The 22,656-nt window shown below is 36.4% G+C and overlaps 1 protein-coding gene across 50 annotated transcripts in view; it reads right to left on the bottom strand.

Moving 5' to 3' along the window:
* Positions 1-22,656, bottom strand: part of Ptprd (protein tyrosine phosphatase receptor type D) — a 2,156,260-nt gene that overhangs the window by 116,107 nt on the left and 2,017,497 nt on the right. For 20 of the 50 annotated variants that reach the window (XM_048806990.1, XM_048806961.1, XM_048806965.1 and 17 more), the window contains 4 exons: positions 18,434-18,524; positions 14,055-14,264; positions 8,729-8,889; positions 2,854-2,868 (listed from right to left, as the gene is read on the bottom strand). In XM_048806990.1, coding sequence (XP_048662947.1) covers positions 2,854-2,868; positions 8,729-8,889; positions 14,055-14,264; positions 18,434-18,524 — 477 coding nt within the window. The remainder of the gene's footprint in view (positions 1-2,853; positions 2,869-8,728; positions 8,890-14,054; positions 14,265-18,433; positions 18,525-22,656) is intronic. The other 30 variants (XM_048806971.1, XM_048806986.1, XM_048806987.1 and 27 more) reach the window with 5 other exon arrangements.

Below are 22,656 nucleotides of genomic sequence, written 5' to 3'. Positions count from 1 at the left end.
GATGGGGGGGGGGGGGAGCTCGAAAAACAATGGGAAAGAGCATATGATGACCAGTTTCAGAATAGAAAATGTCACTGCATTCACGCTATGGGTATTTGCCTCACAACACTGAGAGATTCATTTTACCACCAAAGATGCAAAATCGAAATGGGTTAATGAAATGTCACCGAGTTCAGCTAGCCAATCAATCTCTCACAAAGGCTATGGTTGGTCTTCTCACTTCAATTAATACCAGTGTCCCATCTCAGGCTTTGGCCTTTTCATGGAAGTTGGCACAAATCTGCTTCTTAACTGATGTACTAGACCCAATGACTAAAACATGGATTTTTCTCCCTTTCTAGAACAGCTCTTCTGTCATCCCTGCAAGATTACGGGGAACCAGAATTAGAAATATCTGGGTAAGGAAACTGCTTCACCCTTACAGGTGTTGTGAAACAACCTCCTTATCTTCTTTTTTCCAGAGGCCAGTCTGAGCGACACTGAGCCAGAGGGACAGAAAAGAAAACTCTCTAAAGCAATTTAGCCAATTTTTCTTGTACCAGGAAGTTGGAAATCATGTCTTGTTGTCAAGATATGAGTCTCAGAAAACCCAGAGTATGGGAATAAAATTACTTACAATTCAGACTTGCAATGAGCGGGGAGGGGTGATCAGACATTTAATAACTAACTTTTCCCTTACTCTATTTGTTCACATGAAATGAACTCTAAGACCTTAGACTTCCCAAATCTGAGCCAGCTATGAAATCAGTTGTCTTGCCTTTTATTTATTTTTGCTAAGCTTTGTTTTGAAGATCACAACATGGATGATTCTAGCTGCTGATACTCTCAGCACAATAGTTTTATATGTTTTTATGCTAGAATTTTCTTCTAACACAGAAGGCATTTCTAAGACTTGGAAGATGAAGTGTTGGTCATCATTGGTAATAATGTAAAGAGCTTTTAAACACTGAATTTACTGTCAAAATATTAAAAGGCATATGATAATCTAAATCAAGCCCAACATGAATGTACAGGGTAACATTTTCTTAATAAGCTTACACAGGTCTCATTTTCTTTTTCTATTAGAAAAATGCAAAGAATAGTGACTAGACATGGATTCTTAATTTTGTCTTGTTATAATTTCTATTAAGAGTATAAAACCCTAGTGTAAGTTTATTGCTCACAGTGAGAAGTATCTACCCATGTGCAGGGATTACATGGCAAAAAGGAAATGAAAGATTACATGATATTTGAGATCTGTCAGAAAATTTAATGCTAATATGATAAAAAGGGGTTGTTTGGGAAGTGGGTAGTATGAAGCACAAATACTGCTTTATGGTCTAAGGGATGTTTCATTTTCACTTTCATCTGTCTCTCATCTAGGGAGGATGCAAGAACAAAGGGAAGGTGTATGGAATATCCTATTTCTGGCCTGAAAATAAAGACATTCAGCCATCTGGGAATAGACTTTTGAAAGAGATAATACTTACTTGAAATCTCTACTATTGATATTCAAAGAAACTACTTCAAACATGTCACAGTTCTGATACCAGGAAGACTGTAATCTCAAATCTGGTAAGGCCATCGCTAGGTGTTTTCTCAATTTCTTCACTTACACAATAAAGGATTGCAATGTGCTGTATAAATTTTGGCCCAACTCTCTCATCTTAACAGAATGAGGAGGCAGCGATTGAGTTGTAAAATGTATGCAGTGTCACAGTGGAAATTAGAATATGAGATTGTTTCCGAGTTTTGTGTTTGGCCTGGGGGAAGGGGGGAAGGGAAGAACAATGCTGCTTGTGTTTTTCTGCTGGATTAATGGAAAGTAGAGATGTCCACAAGAGAAGACACCTTGCAGAAGTCTTAGGATCCCTATCATTGAATGCATAGCTTTCTGGCCAGTATAAAGTGATTCCAGTGAAGATAACACAATCATGGTTCTCAAACTTGAGTGTACATGAGAATTGTGTGTGTGTGTGTGTGTGTGTGTGTGAGAGAGAGAGAGAGAGAGAGAGAGAGAGAGAATATATTCTGCTGCTCCAGTGCTTGGAGTTTCTGACCCAGGTCCCAGGTTGGGCCTAAGAACTTGTATTTCTATCAAGCTTCTAGGGGACACTGATGCCACTCCTGTGATCCAGGGTACACTTGCTAAGAGCCATTGGAGCACAATGATGGGAGGAAGAAGTAGGGATTCTCTGAAATCCTTTCCTTAGTTTATTTTAATCAGGAATTTATACTGGTGTAGATATATTTACATATGCATATGTCTAAATGTATACATATGAATGAGAAAGTGGGAAGGTAGTTTGGACTCATCATTTAATAATAGCACTGTGTATTTTAGATATTGTTATTATTGTTATTAATCAAGGCAGAAAGACACAGGTAATAATTGTGAATTAGGAAACAGCTTTCACTAAGGCACTGTCCTCAATATTTCAGGGTGTGAAAAATGCCAGTATCCCTGTAGCAAATGATGATCTCTGATCAAATTTGAAAACTGATCTTTAGTAAGAAACAAACATAACAAAACAAAAAGGCTCATGGGACACCTCAGATTTCCACTCTGCAGACACATTAACACAAACATGCTCATTTAACCTCGACTACACAGCAAACTCAAAAACTGGCTTTACTACCTTCTCAAGTTGGCTTTAAAGAATGTTTTTTATCCCCCAGAGACAAAATAGTTACTTTCCTCAATCATTTTAATATCAAGATTATCATTTCCATGTAGGCTGTGTCCATTTTCCACTATGGAGTTATCCTCCATAGGCAGCCCCCACCCTTACCTCTCCAACACCTCCAAAGTCTATTTGGAGAATCTTATTTTTTCTTACTGAGCATTGAAGGGGTTTGTTCTCTATTCCTCACCTGTCAGGCTTACTGCTCCATTTTAATGCGGCAAAAAAAGAAAAAGAAAAGCTAAATGTTAGTTGGCCAATGGTAACAAGAGTAACCATGACAACCAAGATTTAAAAACTAGTGCTCACAAGCAAGGATACATAACTGACACATATTAGGAAATGATAGTGTATCAAAATACTTAAAGGCCTCTAATCATGAAGTAAATGCAGGACACGAGGTTGCATCGCTGAATAAAAATGTGTGTATGTGTGTGCGCGCTAATGTATGTTCACTTTTCTCCATCACCTACAAAAATACTGCCACAGTTAATTATATCCCAGGAGGTGTTTGATGATGGAGATATAATTTCATTTTTACAAAACATGCCATGAGGAAACTACTAATGTACTTGATGATGAAAATACAACAGCATTTCATAAAAGAAATTCATTCATTTGAAATAAAGAGTCTTCAGTTAAGAGGTACACTATTGCTTTAATGATATGGAATATCTGCAAATTGCATTGAACTGCACAAAAAATTTCACAATTGAATACTAGACCACAAGGTAATAAAGTGGCATAAATGATTTCTTCAGACATCTCTTGACAAGTAAGGTAATCATAAATCTTTTTTCCAATAAAGGATTAAATACATTTTCAGTTTGGGAAAATACTCATCATTACAAATCTACAGAGCATGACCCATTCAATACAGCTGGGCCAATCCAGAGAAGCATTTTATTACCAGCCATTGAAAAGACAGATATTTTCCTCAACAGAGAATGCTGCTATCTGCAAACACATCTACTGATACTCTCACGTACTGATACTCTCACGTGTGATAATACATTTACTGCTTAAACAACAGTATTGTTTTGGTGGAGACTATGACCTTTCCCTGAAAAGAATCCAAACAATCTGCATTTTGAGGCAAATTGCAAAGTACTTAGTGAGTTCCCACTGCAAAGAAAAAGGTACTAAGTCCTTAATGCCAATGAAATAAATACCCATATTGCTGAAGTATCTGGCACTATGAGATAATCCAGTCCATCTCTTAAAAAAAGAAAGAAAAAAGAAAAAGAAAATCCACATTTAAGTTGTACAAACACACACATAAACACTGAAAGATGGAGATAATTTAAAACCTACTGGTTAATTCTTTCTATTCTTAATTTTAAAGTGATTTATCAGTGTGCTAACTTAATAATAATTATATATATATATATATATGCTTCTAACTTGCTCCTTTTTTATCTAGGACTATCAGGAATAGGAAAATCTACTCCTTTGGATAGAAGAGAACCACTTAGTGAAATACCAGTTTTATGTATTAAAATGCTGCTTGGGTAGTCACATAAGTAGATGTATAGTTAGTGTATAAGTCGTTTCCTCTTCTATGAAGTGTCAGTTTCAGCACATATGTGAGTACATATTTAGTGCAAATATCTAAGTTGGAAGGCTAAATTTAAATTATGGCCAATGGTTTTATTAGAGCTCTTGCCAACCAAGATAAAGGTGATGGAATAAACAAGTGGAGGGAACCAGTTTATTGCATACTCATCAACCTGTATAAATTCAACTACTCAATGTAGGTCTGTGTCATGCATTCTACCAGGCACTAGGGACACAACAAGGAATAAGGGTCCTTGACCCATAGTTCAGTCATACCAAATCAGAGAGTGGGTAATCACAGAAATGCAGTAGTTTCTCTAACAGGTAAGAGAAAAGTACTCTAAGGGCATAGAAAAGGGGATCGAACCTAAGAAAGCTTGAACTGGTAGAGAGGAGAGGGGAGGAGAGAGGCATCCCGAAGGACTTTGACCTATCAGGAAGCTTCTTAGCTCACTTCTGATGGATGAGTTAGCTGGGCCAAGAGGAGTGGCTGGATGTGATGGGGGAGGCCTTAGAAGCCTTGGCAGGGGGCTGCGTGAACACCAGAAGGCAGGATCCATTGGCAATGTCCAGTGTGGGCTGGTGCAGCAGCATATTTAAAAGCATCTCAAGATGTTGATGACAACTTGGAAATATATGTAGAATTGACGCAAAAAGAGAAGATTAAAGAATCAAAGCCTAGGCTGGAGCTGGGAAAAGCTGGAAAAGTCTCTATTTCAGTCACATCTACTTCAGGGCATTCATGAAAGTATATTGAAATGGGGGTGGAAATTATCTACTCCCTTTGCCCTATGTGTTCAGGCTAGACTGTTCATGCCGCACACGTGCTTCAGATTTCTCCAACCTCCTAACTCACACTTTCTTTTTTTCCACAGTATAATACACATTTCTCATTTATCCCTAGAAGCTTTTTCATAGAGTCAGGTTAGTATTTTATTCTTAAATATTTATTTTATATATAAATAATTCTTGCAGAGTTCTAGAACTAAAGACTGAAAAGCCTTATACATGTAACAGCTGCACAGTGCGGATGAATACCTAAAAACTTCCAATCGCTTCGTGAATTATAATTTCTGAATGTGGATGGATAAAGGCAGGCTAGATTCATGCTTAACACATACATGCCAGCACACAGCAAAAATAATATAGTCCTAGTCCTATTACCTGGTTTTAAAATATTTCCCAGATTATAATATACTATTATTTAAAAAGCCCTTAATTATCTAGACAACCTACCAGCTGTATAAATGGGGAAATCTAGGCCCAAAGTGCTGGCATGACTTTCTACCCTGTGTGGCCAGAACTGAGATTTGAACACAGGTCTCCCTTGTTCAGTGTTTTTCTAAACCTTCCTACCATCTTACCTCTGAAACGTACATTTTAAATCACTATCCATATTGAATATGAAGCACAAAATTAAAAAGAAAAAAAAAACAATACAAAAAATTTATAGCACTAAAAACCTGATAAACATATTTTAATTTTCTGATCCTTCAGAAGGTATTTTAGTGCCCTTACAAAGTTTCACTGACGGTTTTGTTGTTATCTATGAACAAATTACTAGAATAAAAACAAAATCAAATTAACAGAATGAAAGGTAAAGAGTGAGCTACTTCCATATTAATATAATTAGTAAGTCTCAAATCCTTCTCAGACGACTGTGTAAAATATACTTCTTTATAGGAAATATCAAGTAAACTATTCATGGCCACAGGCCTATTACTAATGCAATTATCTTGTAAATAGGTGCATTTAATAATGGGGATTACTAAGACAATGTGAATCAACACTATTTTATGCTCATTCTTTTCATAAAGCATCAGTTGCATAGAGGAAAATAATAATTTATCAATAATTATAGTAATAACAATAAAGATATTTTCAATTCTGAGCCATTATCAATGACCTGTGTATAAACTAAAAGGCACCTAAAAAGAGGAAATGAAGTATTTATTATATAATTAACTTTGTTCAAAACACATGCTATAAAAGAACTATTCACTGGGTACAGAAGATTTCCTCTTGAATTGCCTCATGATAATCAAGAAGGACATTGTTGGGTCTACTTGAATTTCAAGTCAGGAATGTTCTTTACTGCTGAAGCAAGCATTTCTATTTCAGAAACGCTTCATGGGCCTTCAGATGGTTGGCTAAATATACTTAGCATTTGAGGATGTGTGCATTTTCCAACAATTGCATTAGACGATGCTTACATATGCACACACTAAAATGCAACTCTTAACAGAGTCTTAAAGCCTTTAAATATGATGCCTCTTTTTGCAGGATTAGGAAAAATTATAACTGAGTAGTTTTTTTTCCAAACACATGCAGATGAACAAAGGAAAACTTAATTATAAATCTTAAAAATTATCAGGGTATAAAACCTCTATTTCTTCCCATTTAAACAACTGATTCACAAATGCCACACAGATATCTGTTAATGGTATGACTTAAGTATGTCATAATGAAACACAAGTTGAAAAATGGGCATGCATTCTGTTCATTTTGAATAATCAAAAAACATTATCTGATACGGTCCAGAAATGCAATTATTAACAGGCACTTGTGACCATTTGAACAAATATTTACCAGAAAAGAATGAGAATTGAAGTAGAATTTTACTTTTGCTTTTTTTTAAGATTTTTTTTCTCTCTTCTAGTAACTCCTGCAGCACATAAACAGGAAAGGGCACCAGCTTCTTAGACTTGGACATGTTTCATGATTATTCTGAGGCATGTTGGTAGCTCTTGCTTCCTGCCCTTATATTATACAGGAGTGAGGTGATAAAATATGACAGGCTCCGTGAGATACACACTAACAAGACATGGGCTGGGATGGAAAGATTCAAGCCAGCAGCTGAAAGGACATTTTTGCCTTCAACCACTCGTTTTCTCAGCAATTTCAGGATATGGATAATTGAATGATGGCAGTGATCAGGGAGGAAAAAAAAATAGTGATGGATGCCCCCCACCCCTGCCCTTCTTTCTAGCTCTAAAGTAAGATGGGCAATTTTATGGGTTATGGTGATAAACTTTTTTTCATTTGTCATTTTTCCAAACCTCTGTGTTAGAACAAAAAACAAAACATATCAAAAAACTGAAACAGTCTCATAGAGAAATTTTTCCAAAAAAGAAGTATCTTGACGAGTTTCTAAGGAGTCAAAATGAGGTTATTAAAAAAAAAAAATCAACCCATTATAGGAATATAAGAACAAGGGTATAGAGATAGAAATAAGTCACATAAACACCAAAATGGTAGCTATGTTGGTAGGAAAAAGAATTAGAGGCAATAATCAGATAGAGCAAGCATCAAAATGAGAACACTCTCATTTTGAGAATGATAGGGAGAGAAAAGTTGTTCAGAGTATAAGGAGGGGATCACCTTCGCAGAGGCATTCCAAGACATGGTATGCCACAAAGAAAAATGGGAAGAAAGGTTAAAATCATATGAAAATAAAATTTGGATTGAAAGAAAAAATTGATATAAAGGGAGATAATTCAGAATTCAGTCATTCTAAATGTTTTAGAAAATATATTACATTGAATTGCTTATTTTTTTAAATTGTTATTTGTTCTTTTTAGTTATACATGATGGTAGAATCTACTTTGATATATTTAAACATTGACTATATCTAACTGTAATTAGGATTATATATTCATAATATTGTAATTTTGAGTAAGAGAAGGTTTAGGGAAGGAATTACAATGTGCTTTATACAAGAGTCTGGGAAGTAAACTGGGGAGGGGAGGGCAGGGATCTGGCTTATATAAAATGTAGGCAAAAATAAAATTGAAAAAGAGTGGAAGATCAGAAAAGATTGGGAAGATATGAATTATCTGTACCCTTACTGTAGTCAGGTTGATATTCAGGAGAGTAAGGACTGAGGTTGTACTTGTTAAAGTAGAAAAATGATACCTTCTCACGCCCAGTTCTCGGTCACAAATGATAACTTAAAAAATAAGTGGAATAATAGAATAAAAGTAAGAGAGAATGTATTCTCTCACTTTTTTAATCCTTCATTGTTAGCTACTTTTGCCAAATCTTGAAAAAACAGCTACAGAAAAAAATCTTTCAGCACCTAGCAAATTACACTTATGAAATGGATACAAATGTGCAAAATTGTAATAGTGTTTGAAAAATATGTCAACATTGAATAATTAACCACCTAAAACAAACAAATGAAAACTTGCATGGAATGGTCTGCAGTGAATGTACTAATATCTAAAATATCAGAAAAGTTGCTCATTCTAAATAAGTCAGTGCAGAAAATTCAGGCTGGGATACATTCCTTGAAGACAGCAAGGTACTGACCACAAATTGAACACCATTCGAAATAGTTCAATCTTTATGTTTTGTGCTACCTCTGATGGAAACGTTTCCCCAGCAATCATAGGGTTGCATTAAAATATTCCTACTAAAATCAACCACATGGTGACCACAGAACAATGATCAAGTCCTCAAAATTAGGCAGCCCTCGAAGTTGCAACAGAAATATTGAGCAAACCTACCTTTTATAAAGGAGAATAGCAATGACAATGCAGATGATAAAGACTACTGCAAGGACAGGACCTACGACCCAGATCAAGCCTTCTTCTTCATCTGTGATGGGCTGTGGATCCAGATCCATCGACACAACAGGGTCAGAGTAGGGGCTGGTTGCATACATCTTCTGAGGAAAAACAGAGTCTGTTTTAGTTATCAAATAGGGTCTTTCTGGACTGTATTTTGCATTAGAAGGATTTCCTCCTCCCCCCAGCTCCAAATTTAGGACACAGTGGATTTTATGACAAATGGATAAAGCAACTGAAGTCAAATACAGGATGAAATCAATCAAATGAAGGAGGAAAGAGAAGGGAGAAGAAAGATGAAGGAGAAACTGACAGTCTTGCGTGATCAGTATTCTTGTCGAGTGAAATCTTACAACAAAATCACTTTTTGGTATAAATTACTTCATTGGTACTTCTCAGTGGGATCTACATACAGAATATTAAATAATTTAATGAACCATAAATACCAATGATTAACCAGTCCCAACATGTCCAGTGAACTTTTACATTGTGCCAATGTGTGAGAAGCTATGTGAAAACCGAGAGAGAGTTCTAGCCTCAAGGAGTGACAGGGTAAGTATCCCTAATTCAAAATTCTCAAATCCAAAACTTTCTGAGCAATTTCACATTTTTGGATTAGGTACTTTAGATATTTGGATAACACAGTGAAGTTGGTATAAATATCCCCAAATCCAAAAACATCTGAAATTGTCAACTCTGCCAGTCTCAAGTATATTCAATATGAAATACTCATTCTATATCAACCAAGAAGGTCACAGTTAAAAGGTACATATACAGAAAAATAAGTCAGTACTTTGTCAAGTATTTAATTACATCAGTGCTTCTAGTGCTATATGTTGTTAGGCCACATGATGGACAAATCAAGTCCACAATTTCAGGAAAGAAATCCAGTACCCAAATCATTGGTGCAAGATGTACAGAGCTGATGACAGCTTTCTTAAATAGGGAATTTTTATAACTTGAAACAGTTTATTAGTTCCTAATTAATGTTATTAGTCACTTCTTGGTATGCTTGTTTTTAACACACAATTGATAATAAATATAATTTAAAAAATCGTTACTTGGTGAAGGAATGAACTGAAAATTTGTGAACTTTCTACAACATTCCATTATGTTCTGTCTCATTTTAGCCTGATTTTAGACAAGCATTCTCTTGACTCTGTCTCTTCATATTGTCCCTTTCCTTTTCCTTCTCAGCTTCTCCAACCCGATCCCGCTGGCTGCCCTGCTTCTTATCTCTTCTTGCCTAAACATGACTATTGGTTCTATTACTTATTTCCAAATCTAATTCTCTTCATTCCGTTCTTACGCCTTTTCAGATTTGCTACAAATGACCAGGACTTTTTAAAAACTCCTGCTCTGACTTTTCTTAAATCCCTAATCTTTCCAACTGCTCAAGCCCGATTGAGTTAACTGCCCCTGTTCTATGGGCATGCATTCTTGGGCTCTGTTCTCCACCACCCTAGGATGTTCAGATCATCCCCCAGTGTTCCCTCCCAGCCTCCTCTGTTCAGATTACTTCTTCACTAGAGTTCCTAAACTCAGGAACTGTAGTAAGTCTCAGACCTTCATTTCCAATTATCTCCATATGCATGCTCAAATGAGGAATTGCATGCTTGACTTCACTTCTTCCCAGACAGAACTTTCTCCCAATTCCCCAATTTCTCTTATACTGTCATTATCTATGAATAGAGACTACAGACATTACCTATCAGTGACCCTTAGGTCCATCTGTCCATTTTGCAGCCTCATGGACACCATCTTTCTTTAGGACCTCATTCATGCTCTCCTAACCACACCAAAAATGTCTCCCTTTTTTCTAATACTCATTACTGCTGTGAGAGTTACTGCCCTAAACCACATAAAACCTTCAAGACAAATGGATAAAGCAATTGGTTACTACTAGATAAAACCTACATACCTTAGCATGGCCCTCAAAGGCCTTTGTTTTAAATTGTCGCAGCACATTTAACATATTCCGTCAGATTGAGCTTTTGGCTACTACTCCCCAAATGCTCTATTCTTCTTCTTTAACCCTCCACAAGTTCCACAACATTTAACTCCTAAAATCCAACTAAGGTGCCACTTAAATACTGCCCCCTTAATTGGAAGAAATCTGTCATTCCAAAAATTACATGTAAAAATAACAAGTTGATCACCAAACTCTTTTTAAAATTTGGATACACCCTTCACTTCTTCTAATGAAAATATAAATTCCCGAAAGAGAGATTTATATACTATTTGTGTTCACATCCTTAAAATGGCTAGCACAGAGCTCTGCAGTCGGTGGGATCTTAACAAATCTTTGCTAAATAAAAAGTTCCAATTCAAATGGCTGTGATTATCAAAGATATGAGTGTATATGCTCCTTTATGATCAGTAAATATATTTGATTTTTAACCTTCATCTTTTAAAAACCCCATTTCAGGCATATATTCTGCAATTTAGTATAATGAGCTCAGAAGACATATTAGGACAACACATGCCACACTGAAATCTTGATTTTACTCTATTTTTTTCACTTACTCAGGAAAGGAATTGCCTCAATTTCCAGATTTTTTTTAATGCATCAAAAGATGATGAAAACTCAGTATATATTTACAACCTGCTCAGAAAGAGCTCAAATAAATGTGAGGGAAGGAGGGTAGGTGGAATAAAGATATGTGGTATAAGGATTTACACAAAGGACTTGGCAGAGAGACTATAATATTCAAGAAACACGATTCTTTATATAAATGTGTTTGTTTATGCAGTCGCCTACTCCATTTGTAGGTCACACTCAAAGTGTCTGTAGAAGCAAAACTTGTTGACTTAAAATTCTTTCCCAGAGCCTTTGAGATAATAATCTAGGTCAATCAAGATGGAACTCTAAGCAAAGGTCTTCCCAAGCACATAGATTTCCAACCCCAATCAGGAAACACAGTCATGTTATAACAAAAATGATACCAGTCTCATGAAAAATAAAATGTGTACAGTGGGTGGCAATAATAGTTTTAACTTTATACTACTCAAAAATAGTTCTCTGGTATTTTTTTGAATATGAGGCAAAGGATTGGGGAAAAGCACCTGTCCTTACTGGGAAGAGAAATGTTTTGTCTCTGCAAATTGCCAACCCACTCTTGGAGTGGTTATGCACATTACTAACTGACAGTCTCAGAAATATGAAGCTTAAAAAATGATGACTTCACTGCACACATGATACTACTTGGATACAATTCTCATCTATAAAGTAAATGCTGGCCTGAACACGTAGGAACCATAGGGAAAACACTGTTTACATGGAGAGCAATATCAAGAACCAACCTAGATGCCCTTCAGCTGATAAATGGATAAAGAAAATGTGGTATGTATTCACAATGGAATATTACTCAGCCATAAAAAAGAATGAAACTATGGCATTTGCAGGTAAATGGATGCAACCAGAGAATATAACACTAAGTGAAATAAGCCAATCCCCCAAAACCAAATGATGAATGTTTTCTCTGATAAGTGGATGATGATCCATGGTGGGGGGTGGTAGGGAAGAATGAAGGAACTTTGGAATTTGCAGAGAGAAGTAAGTTAGGGGTGCCAGGGTGATGGGGATGGAAAGGACAATAGAATGGGACAGACATTATTACCCTATGTACATGTATGATTACACTACTGGTATGAATCAGCACCATGTACATATAGCTAGAGGAATGAGAAGTTATGCTCCATTTGAGTACAATGTGTCAAAATGCATTTTGTCATGTATAACTCATTCGAACAAATAAAAAAAGAAATATGGTGGAGAAAAGGAATAAGATAAATTTTGGGGAAAAGATCTTAATTCTGCAATTAATAAAACTGAGATGATACAGTAAGGAAAGGAGTAGACACATCAGCAATGGTGACCCACTTAAACAGGGAGAAAGGGTTGGGGAGACATCAAGAGCCGGAGTGAGAAAGCGTGCAGTCCGTTTTGTTTGTATGATCAGATGAGCTTTCTCTTCTTTGTCGGGTTCTCTGATCTACCTCAATGTTCTGAAAGTGCTTTCTGAAACGTTCATAGAGCTATTTAAAGAAAATTCCTCTCAAGTACCTAAGTCTTATTTTTCTCTTTTTAAAGAGAAAGATGATTTCCAACCTCCCATTTCCCTTGATGTTCTGCCTTAAAAACTTCAACTGGAAAGAGAAAGCGTATCTGTACATTAAAATTCCAGGAAGGCCATCACATCGTTTTTGAAATGACATTTTGCGTACAAAGGTAAACCAGGCTGCCTTTGTGTTTTGACTTTCCACGGGGGAATTCCTTCAGTCGTTTGAAGAGAGGCCCCACTGTACGCGCTAACACCTGATGTGGAGAAACCTTTGATACACTGAGGGCTTCTTACATGCAGAAATTGACTGGCTCAATGGAGTTGCCACGCCTGTCAGACTCGGGCCCTGATTAGAAAGATCCAGTCTGCAATATGTATGTTAAATGTTAATGTGAACTGCCACTTCAAAACCCACCCCCCTTCCCATCTACAGTTTCTCTCCATTTTTTTTTAATGTTCAAAGCAACTGAAGCATAAAACGACATAAGAGCAAGATGAATTACATAAAAGAAGACAACTCATTATTTAGAGTACCTTAGGAATTCTCCCTTTTATTGAATTATTTTCAAACTTTCTTGGCTTTTCACTGACAAAGTCACTTGTAAAGTGCTATAATTAAAGAAACTGGTTGTGCTTGCCTCTTCCTAGACAGATCTTCCAGGGAAGCTGGCCAGAGGTACTGGGGCCTCACTGGCAGTTTTATAGGAGAATAAATGCAACCATTACCAAAGTCAATGTTTTCAAATATTTGGAAATATATTATGTGGAATTAGAATTTATTAGTTCTTACTGAAATCACAGGGGCTAATATCTGCCAGGTATTATGTCAGATGAGAAGAGTAATTTTTTTTTTTAAAATACTACTCTACATAGTTGAGGGAGGAAGATTGTAAGCGATGGATGTAACACTAGGACACATGTGTTACGTTGACAGGTCTGGAAATCCATGTCTTGTCATTCTCCTACTTCACATAAATGAAGCTCACCTAAACTCCCTGTCATCAGAGACAGCTTATTTGCACTGCAATCCCATTCAGTGTACTAGAAGGGCAGGCAGGTGGTTCTTATACTTCAGTTAATGACAGCTCAAGAGAAATAATTAGGATGGATGTACCTACATGGCCCCAAATAACCACCTAGTATATACTGACCCAACTGTGTAAAAGTATCCCAGCAAATAGATGTCATGATAATGAACTTACAGACTCTGCATGCTCCATCACTGCTAACACGAAGAAGACATATTCTTGACCACTTTGGAGCTGCTTGTTTGTAAATCCGCCATAATGTTTGTCATCCCCCAGGGTGAACTCAGTGGGAAGGACATCAAAGTGAGCAGCAATATATGGCTTTAATTCAACTTCTCTCCCGTAACGGATGCTTCTGCGTTTCCTAGATATCTCCTTAAGCAGCTTAAAGAAGAAATGAGAAACAGAAAAGGAACTGTAAACAACAATAACCCACATACTGATAGTTAAATGGGAGAAATTAATTCAGTACTGGGAACAACCCAAATTCAATTTGTCCACATTTCATGTAGCGATGCCAGCATCACTAAATCTCAGTTCTCTCCATACTTCAAATGCTTGTCTTCCTGTTAAATAAGATATTGGACTCCTCTTGCAAGGGCCAGGCTATAAACACAGGGCAATTAGATCTTTACTGGTAGCTCATATCATTTCCTACACTAATGAAACTCTCTCAAAGGCCAATACTGCATCATAACTTGTCTAAGGAGAAATGGCAGCTTGATTCATAAAAGCCTTGTTTTGTAGGAGATTTATTAAACAAGGAGTAACCTCAGATAAAGTCATCTAAAAGTGTAACTATTACCACATTTTTGGAGAGTTTAATTTCAATTATGAGATCATTTATATGATGTAAATTCCCTCAAAGCAACAGAAGCAATATTTATTAACTTTTAAATTTATAATATATATGTTTGTAATATAAATAAATTCTGAATTTATACATATTAAAAGGGACATTGTTATTCACTAACTGTTCATGACTTAATTTGCCTCCTTGATTAATTTGGGTGCAATTCATCACATTTTGTCATGGAACTCATTTTTTTATAGAATCCAGTTCTCTGGGGAGTTTGTTGGGTAACAAAGACAGGGTGAATAGAAATAAATTTCAATATTATGTAGAAGAAAGCAAACACACACACACACACACACACACACNGAATGAAATAAAATTACTCCTAAGAGATTTTTTCCAACCTTATTTTTACTTTGTGGTTGCCCCAAATCAAGAAATCAAATGCTATGTTTAAGCTCTGATCACCTAAATCGTTTTCACTCGGTCTGTACTTAGACACATCGTTTTTGTGCACTTGCTTTCATTAACACAGATGGACGTGTTATTTCCTTTCTCTGGATTCTTTTAACATGCTAATTTTTAAAAAATCTATTGTCAAACATTCAACATAATATATACTTGAAAAGTCATTAGAAAGGTTATTGTCGCTGTGCAGCAAATGATGACAGCCATTGCTTTGAGGACAAATGCACTGCAGATGAGCTGAACAGCATCTTCAAGTTGGTAAATCAAAATCATTTACCATCAGTTGTTTATGTGACTGCGTCCTTTCTTCTACTTCACTGATCAAACCCTACCTTGATTTTATTCATATTTCAGATGAAGGCAGCTGTCATAATTCATCCATATCATTGTCATTCCCATAAGAACCTTTTGCTAGGGTTTATTTAGAAGATGTAGAGAAAGTGCCTCAGAATAAAATTTTTGAGTATTTTGGTGTTCTTTAGGTCCAATGCAGTCATTCATTAATGCATTGGACCTAATGGAACATCACCCTGGCCCTGTAGGTTGCTCTAAGCTCTGTAGAAAGCTTCCTGTGTTATACTCTAAATGGCTCAAGTGAGCTCAGATGACACCAAAGTTAGACAGTATGCTAGTTACAATCACAAAAGACCGTGATATTTTACGACAAGCCTTTGAAGTACAGTGCAACGAAAAGCTTATGATATATTAGGTGACCTGCTCTGAATTAAATATAACTAACATTTTGGGAGTCATTCTGCCCAAAATTCATTTCAACTATCAATGTCTGCTCTGCCCAGTCTGACCTTGAGAACAGGAGTTCCAGTCTATGAATTTATCATGTGAAGAACATCTTCAGATAAAGAATAAAAAGAGCTCAGAAGATAATTTTTAGAGTAACTCTGTTTAGAAAGCCTCTTTCAATTTTTTATGGGCCTCAATGTGAGGCATACATGTGGAAATCCCCTTAGGCCACCATTCTATTCGATGATATGGTTCCAACAATTTGAATTATAGGCCTTTCTGAAAAGTTACTTGGTCAAATACATTTAAGAGAGGAATACCGCTTTGTCAAACTTGGCAGTACCAAGCTATAGATAAAATTACTACAATGCTTTTATTATCCATGATAGGCTGGGAAAATCCTGTCGGCAGGGATCAGAAACTGGATGAGTAAGCAGAAAGTGAGGCCATAGCCTACTTTCATTTGTTCCCCTCCACAATAGTTACAAGATGTATTGGAGGTAATTCCAGAGATATATCAAGGGCTTTAGTTCTTTTATCAGAAATAATTTTCATTTTCCAGTCAATGCATATCTTATTTCTTCCACCATTAATTCTACAATGTGGTCTCAATTATATCAGTAAGAAAAGTGGGAAACAACCCATCCTGACCCAAAAATTTTGAATTAATAAAATGTTCTCTATCAAGCTATTATACAGATTAATGCACCACAACCTACAGGATGATTAAAATGACCCTTTGTTAAGGGAACCAGCAGTGCAGACCTGTAGAATTTAATTGCAAGAAAGTTCAATGTCACATAGCTCTATACTTTAATCCATTAATGTTGCTGTGCATTTTAGAGGTTAAAAACTGGCTGTAAAAGAGATTCACTTTCTATTACTTATTATCAAATGGCTTCACTTCTAAGGCAAGCTTATTATTTAAAAATATTTGATATCATTTGCCTTGGATCTCAATACCTTAAAAACTTAAATATATATATATGTATGTATAGAGATTCACAGGATCTACAAGTTGCCTTTGCAATTCCAACTAAAATGTGATGGTGACAATCCTGGAATTCAGAAAAAAACCCTAATAAGATCGTAAATTATTTCCCAGGATTATCTGATTAGTCAGTTGCAAGTAATATCCTATCTGGCTTTGGAATCCTTACAAAAAAGCTAACTGATCATTTTGCATCTTCAGATGAAGGATTACTCTTCCTCCACTAACACACGATAACAATTTTATTTCTTTAGTATTAATAGAAAAAATTAACTTGATAACATCTAAATTACTTCATAGTATTATTGAAATGATGCCTTGTTTTATACCCCCCATGACATCTAATCACTACATGACACAAAAGCATCAGCCTAACCTTGAACTAATCTCACCTTCTGAACTTGATCAAATTTAACTCAAAGTGGATGTTGATGAGTCCCCACTTCTAGAGGTGACACACATCTGCCAGAGAATGCTAACAGTCCCTTTTTGTCAAATCAAAGTCTCCTTTCTGTAGACATGTTTGAAATAAAAATCACCTTCTAGTAATACAAGTAAGGAATTTAATATTTTCCTTGCTGCATTTGTACTAATTTGACATAGAGAGAATATCTAGAAATAACAGGCTGTGCTCTAAGATGTGGCCTATGTTGTAAATAAACTCAATAAATTAAAATCTTCTATTTCCCAAAAGGGCATCTGGGTATTTGCCTTATGAACTTATTCAAAACAGCATTTCATTAAAATAACAAAGTCTTTCCTATATTTCAAATATGAATCCTAGTCATTAACTTTCAGTGGCCCTCTGGGGATGTGGCCCAATACCCAGGTTTGTAGTTTTCTCATGCAAATAAAATATGTCATAAATAACTCTTCTATTTCACATTATGTATTAACTTTTTTAATGTTCTTTTTAAAAAAGAATTATCAATTAAAATGCATCTATTTTTAGATTTTAGAAATTAAAGTCATACTACTTAATTATTGCCATATTTTGTTTTACATTTCCTTCTTTGCTCAGAATTTTGTCATTTGTTTCATTTTCCTCTGCAGTGACATGTACTTTTGATTCTGAAAAACCTATAGAATACAGAATAAGGCAAACATTAATTAATCAGTAGAATTCTGTAAGAAACTGGTCAAGACCACATATTAGGTCAAATGAACTCTGCTGCTAAAGTACAATTTAGCATTTGTAAGGGTCTTAGCAACTGTCAAAGGAATGATGGCCCTTGAAATTCATATCAATGGTCATTAAGTCTTTGCTGACAATTTATTTCACCTTCCCCACTTCTACATTATGTTTTACAAGGGGCAAAATATTAAGGCCAACAAAGATTAGACAGGTTGTAAGCTTTATTGCAGTTTAATGTCTTTTAATTAAAGCCAAAGGATCTTTGTTGGGATCCCTAGAGTATAATATGATCAGAGCATTGAGCCACCCGACTAGCCAGATGTGCAGAAGCCAGCACCTTGATTATATGCTGAAAGCCTCCATAGGGAAGAGAGGATATTTAAATAAGTAATGAAAAACACAGCCAACGAAGATGTAGTTACCTCATCTAATTCCATTTCATCTGGACTCTCCCATGGCTTGATAAATTTCCCACGAGATTTCTTCAAAGGCACAATTATTATGTAGTATCCTCTGCAAAGAAATGGACGGACAAAAATAAGATTAGTTCAGAGGGAAGAGAAAATAGATGTGCCCTTCAATCTTCCACAGGCCAGTGATTGAGAATGAAGGCAAATTATGGATATGGAGTGACTTGTCCATTTCTTACATCAATGACAAATAACCACCTGTTGTTCAATTTTAAAAACAACATGGATAGACATTTATGTGTGACTTCAATGATCTTGTATGGCAATATCACCATGGTTGACTACTCTTTATTAGGTATCATAAACAGAACAGGCACTTGTTGTTAGGACCCTGGTGCTGGACACATATAAGGCTAGTATATTGAAATCTACCACCACAAGCTGCTAAACAAATATTTTTTATGACATCAACTTGTAACAGGATATTTTTAAAAGGGGGTGGTATATAAAGAAAATTACTCTTGGGTTCCACAGATATCTATTATTTTGTTTATATAAACCAAAAATACTTTTTGTTTGGATACAAAAATTAAAAATGAAACTTACTCATCTGAAAAGAAAGTAAAATGCAAAATCTCTTATCTTGCTTATCAAACTATAAAACTAAATACTGCAGAATTTTGAAGATTTCTATGTAAAGGGCTTCAAATTAGGTCTCAACATAATGATATCTATAAGAAAAGACAAATGTAACTGAGACCTCACACTGAAATTGGTCAACTAAAATTTAAGTGTTGTATAAAGCCACCTGCTAAAAAACAGATATAGGTCACTAGTTAAGTTACTAGAGAATATATCCTTCCCTTGCATTCATGTTTAGGGACTTGCATAACTACATATGGATTTGGAACATAGTAGATAATACCTACTAACACACTGATCACTTCCTACTTTTCAGGTATTATATTAAATGCATACACTTGTTTTGCCTTCCTATAGCACAGTCCCTTAAGTACAGTCTAGACATAAACTAAGGCTGTAAGAGCAGGTCACGAACAAAAAGATCCAGAAAAAGAGATAGTAAGGGGATTTAAACTTTTTCAATGATCTCTTTTTTACACTCACTCCATGCATCATAACACATTTCTGGAGAACTCCACAAAATTGATGTAGATTTATTGGGAAAGTGAAAACACACACATACAACAGAAGACAGTCATATACCTTTGAGAAGAGAAGGTTATCATAGGGACAAAGCAAAGAGGGAAAGGGCACTACCAACCCTGAGCTGCATGGAATCGAAGAGAACAGTAGCAGCCACAGGAAATCCTTTTAACTCATCCCAAATTCTCAACAAACTCAGCAAAACTTCAGCACTATTGAGCTGTTCCCATGAATACTGTCTAGAGCTAAGCTGACCAGTATAGTAATCTCAGGCCCCTGTGGCCACCAAGCTATTCAAATGTGGCTCCCCAGAACTGAGATGCACCCTAGTTATAAAAGACACACTGGATTTTGAAGTGTTAGTAAGAAAAAAAGAGAATGTAAAATATCATTGACAGGGGCAGTGGTCATGGCTCAGTGGTAGAGCACTTGCCTGACATGTTTGAGGCACTGGATTTGATTCTCACCACCACATATAAATAAATAAAATACAGGTACATAGACAACTACAAAATATTCTTTAAAAATATCAGTGGCATTTTTATAATGGTGATCATAGGTTGAAACAGTGATAATACTCTATATTGGGGTTACATAAAATGTTATTAAAATTAATTTTACCAACTTCTTTTTGCTTACTTCCTTTGCAACTATTAGAAAATTTAAAATTTCACAGGGATCTCACACAATGCTTCCTGGTAAGTGCTGCTCTAGAGTGTTCTTGTGCAGAATATGGCACTTGGAGATATATCTAGCCCAGACTTTAGGCTCCACTACTGATATGCTGGATAATCTTAGGTTGCTTGTTTAACATCCCTGAATCTCAACTGTATATTCTGAAAAATGGAAGTATACAATACCAGGCTGTGAGTGCAGGGAAACAAAATAAACAAACCTGAAGCATTGAGCACAGTGTGTGTAGCCAACAGCACCAAACAGACGCCAGCTGTTATGGGCGAGGCTGACATCACAGTGGAAGAGACACATCTGAGCTATCTTATTCACTAGGACGGATGAAATTCCGTGAGATGGAGGTAAAATAACTTGTGAAACTTGTTCCCCCTAATCAAGAATTCAAGTCAAACCAGTCAATTATACCAGAAACCTTTCTCCATGGTGCTGTGAGCAACTCATGAACAGATGCACACAAGTACATCACCTAGCCGTTCATTTTCTTTACTACAAATAATCATGATGATCAAGGAGGGTGAGGAGGAAGAAGAGTTGGAGAGTGTGAGAGAGGCCAATATCTTTTATTTTATGATCCAGATCAAGCCTCCTCTTCATCCTGTCCTCCCACTACCTGAAGGATTTGCCAAACAAGTCCATCATGTTAAATGAGCATGGAGAAGAATGACAGAGGCTGCAACTGAGCGTACAAAATAACACTGCAGATGTACTTGATAAACACACTTGTCAAGGAACCTCTTGCTTTTCCTACCAACTGCACAAAGTCAGGAGAGCTTCTCTTCTCCTAAAGTAATGATGCTGCACATTATCAGAGAGCACCCACTGTCTGCTTTCAGAATCGTATAAATCAAAGTTAAGCTGATGAATTCTATTAATTTTTCTTCTGCTTTCATACACTGAGTTGTCATTCTTGTTCATGGGGAAAAAAAGGATGCATTCTTTCTTCAGCAACACTCCCAAACTATTCATTTCACTCGTGGCTGAGATAAGAATTGAACAGCCTCTCCCACAGCAATTAATTATCAGTGTGGTCAGAGATCCATAACCTCCTCTATCTCTACTGCTCTCTAAACCATGCGTCTAGGTCTAGGGCAGTCAAAGTAGAGCTTCCTTCAAAGCCACTCTTGCACACTGAGAAAAATGGGGTATTCGCAATTTGGAATTTCAGATTATAGAAAGTATCACCTCAGTCTAAATATACAATCTGAACCGTACTCTCTGCAACTCAGATTTTGCAAACATCCATGTCTTTGCCTAACCTGCACCCTAGCTTTCCCCAAAGAGTGCTGCTTCTCTTGAAGCCTTCTCCTGTGGTAGCTGTTAATTTATCCCTCTTCCCTCTCCAGGAATCTAAGAATCAGGATTTGGGGTTTGTTTGTTTTCTTGGCTCCTTGTGGCTTCTTAAGGTATTTTTCCTCTACCCTCTTGCTAAAAAATTAAACAGTCAGCTTCTGTTTTGAAGTTCATGCAATTCATCTATATGACTCTCTTCTCGGGCTGATTTTTGCCATATATCAACTTCTCTAGCATCTCTTTTCACAGAATTTGTTTGTTTGTTTGGGTGAGGTTCAAAGTCTACCTTCCTCCAAAATTCTGCCATTGTCCTGGGTGATTTCAATCTTCATAGAGTTGGCTCATGCACCACCCTACCTCTTACATCTTTCAATTCTTCCTTTCCAAAGTGTACCTCTCACATGCAATTTATGGTAGACTCTTGACTCTCTGTACTTGAGCTTAGGGAGTTGAATACAGCTAGAGAAACAGGGCACAGGGTAGGATGAAGCCACAAATCCATGATCAGCAAATCCCAATAGGCCCTCAACAGTGCCTGGCAAATGCACAAAGTCAGCTTCTCCCTTTACCAAGTCCTTCCATTCTCCACAATGACTTTTTCAAGTGCTCTCCACTACTCAAACTTGGATGTTCATATCTCCCCACAAAATGATGTTCTTGGCTTTTACTTACAAAGAAAATATAAGTAGTCTGACAATAATTCCCTCATCAGTCTATCAAACTATAAGCCTAATTCTACTATAATCTTTCCTTTAGGTACAGTGTAAGGGTACAGTGCATTATAGCCAACAACTATTTAAATTGACTCCCATTCTCTGACTTTCTTAGAGAGTTAACTAGGCACCATACCACTTTCTCATCTGTCTCAACTTCCTCCCCACTGGACCCTAGCCATCAGACTTCAGCCATGCACAGATATCCACCATTTAAAAAACAAACCAAACTACATCCTACTGTAGTCATCTACCTGTCTCTCCTAGTCCTTACAGCCACAATTCTGCAAGTAGCTGCATGTTCTTCAGGCTCTCCATTTCCTTCTCTTCCACTCACATCTTAATGGACCTTGCTATCTTCCTGCCTCAGCACTG

Source organism: Marmota marmota, unplaced genomic scaffold (assembly GCF_001458135.2).
Source record: "Marmota marmota marmota unplaced genomic scaffold, marMar, whole genome shotgun sequence".
Classification (NCBI taxonomy): Eukaryota; Metazoa; Chordata; class Mammalia; order Rodentia; family Sciuridae; genus Marmota; species Marmota marmota.
This window is presented reverse-complemented; position numbering and strand designations above follow the sequence as displayed.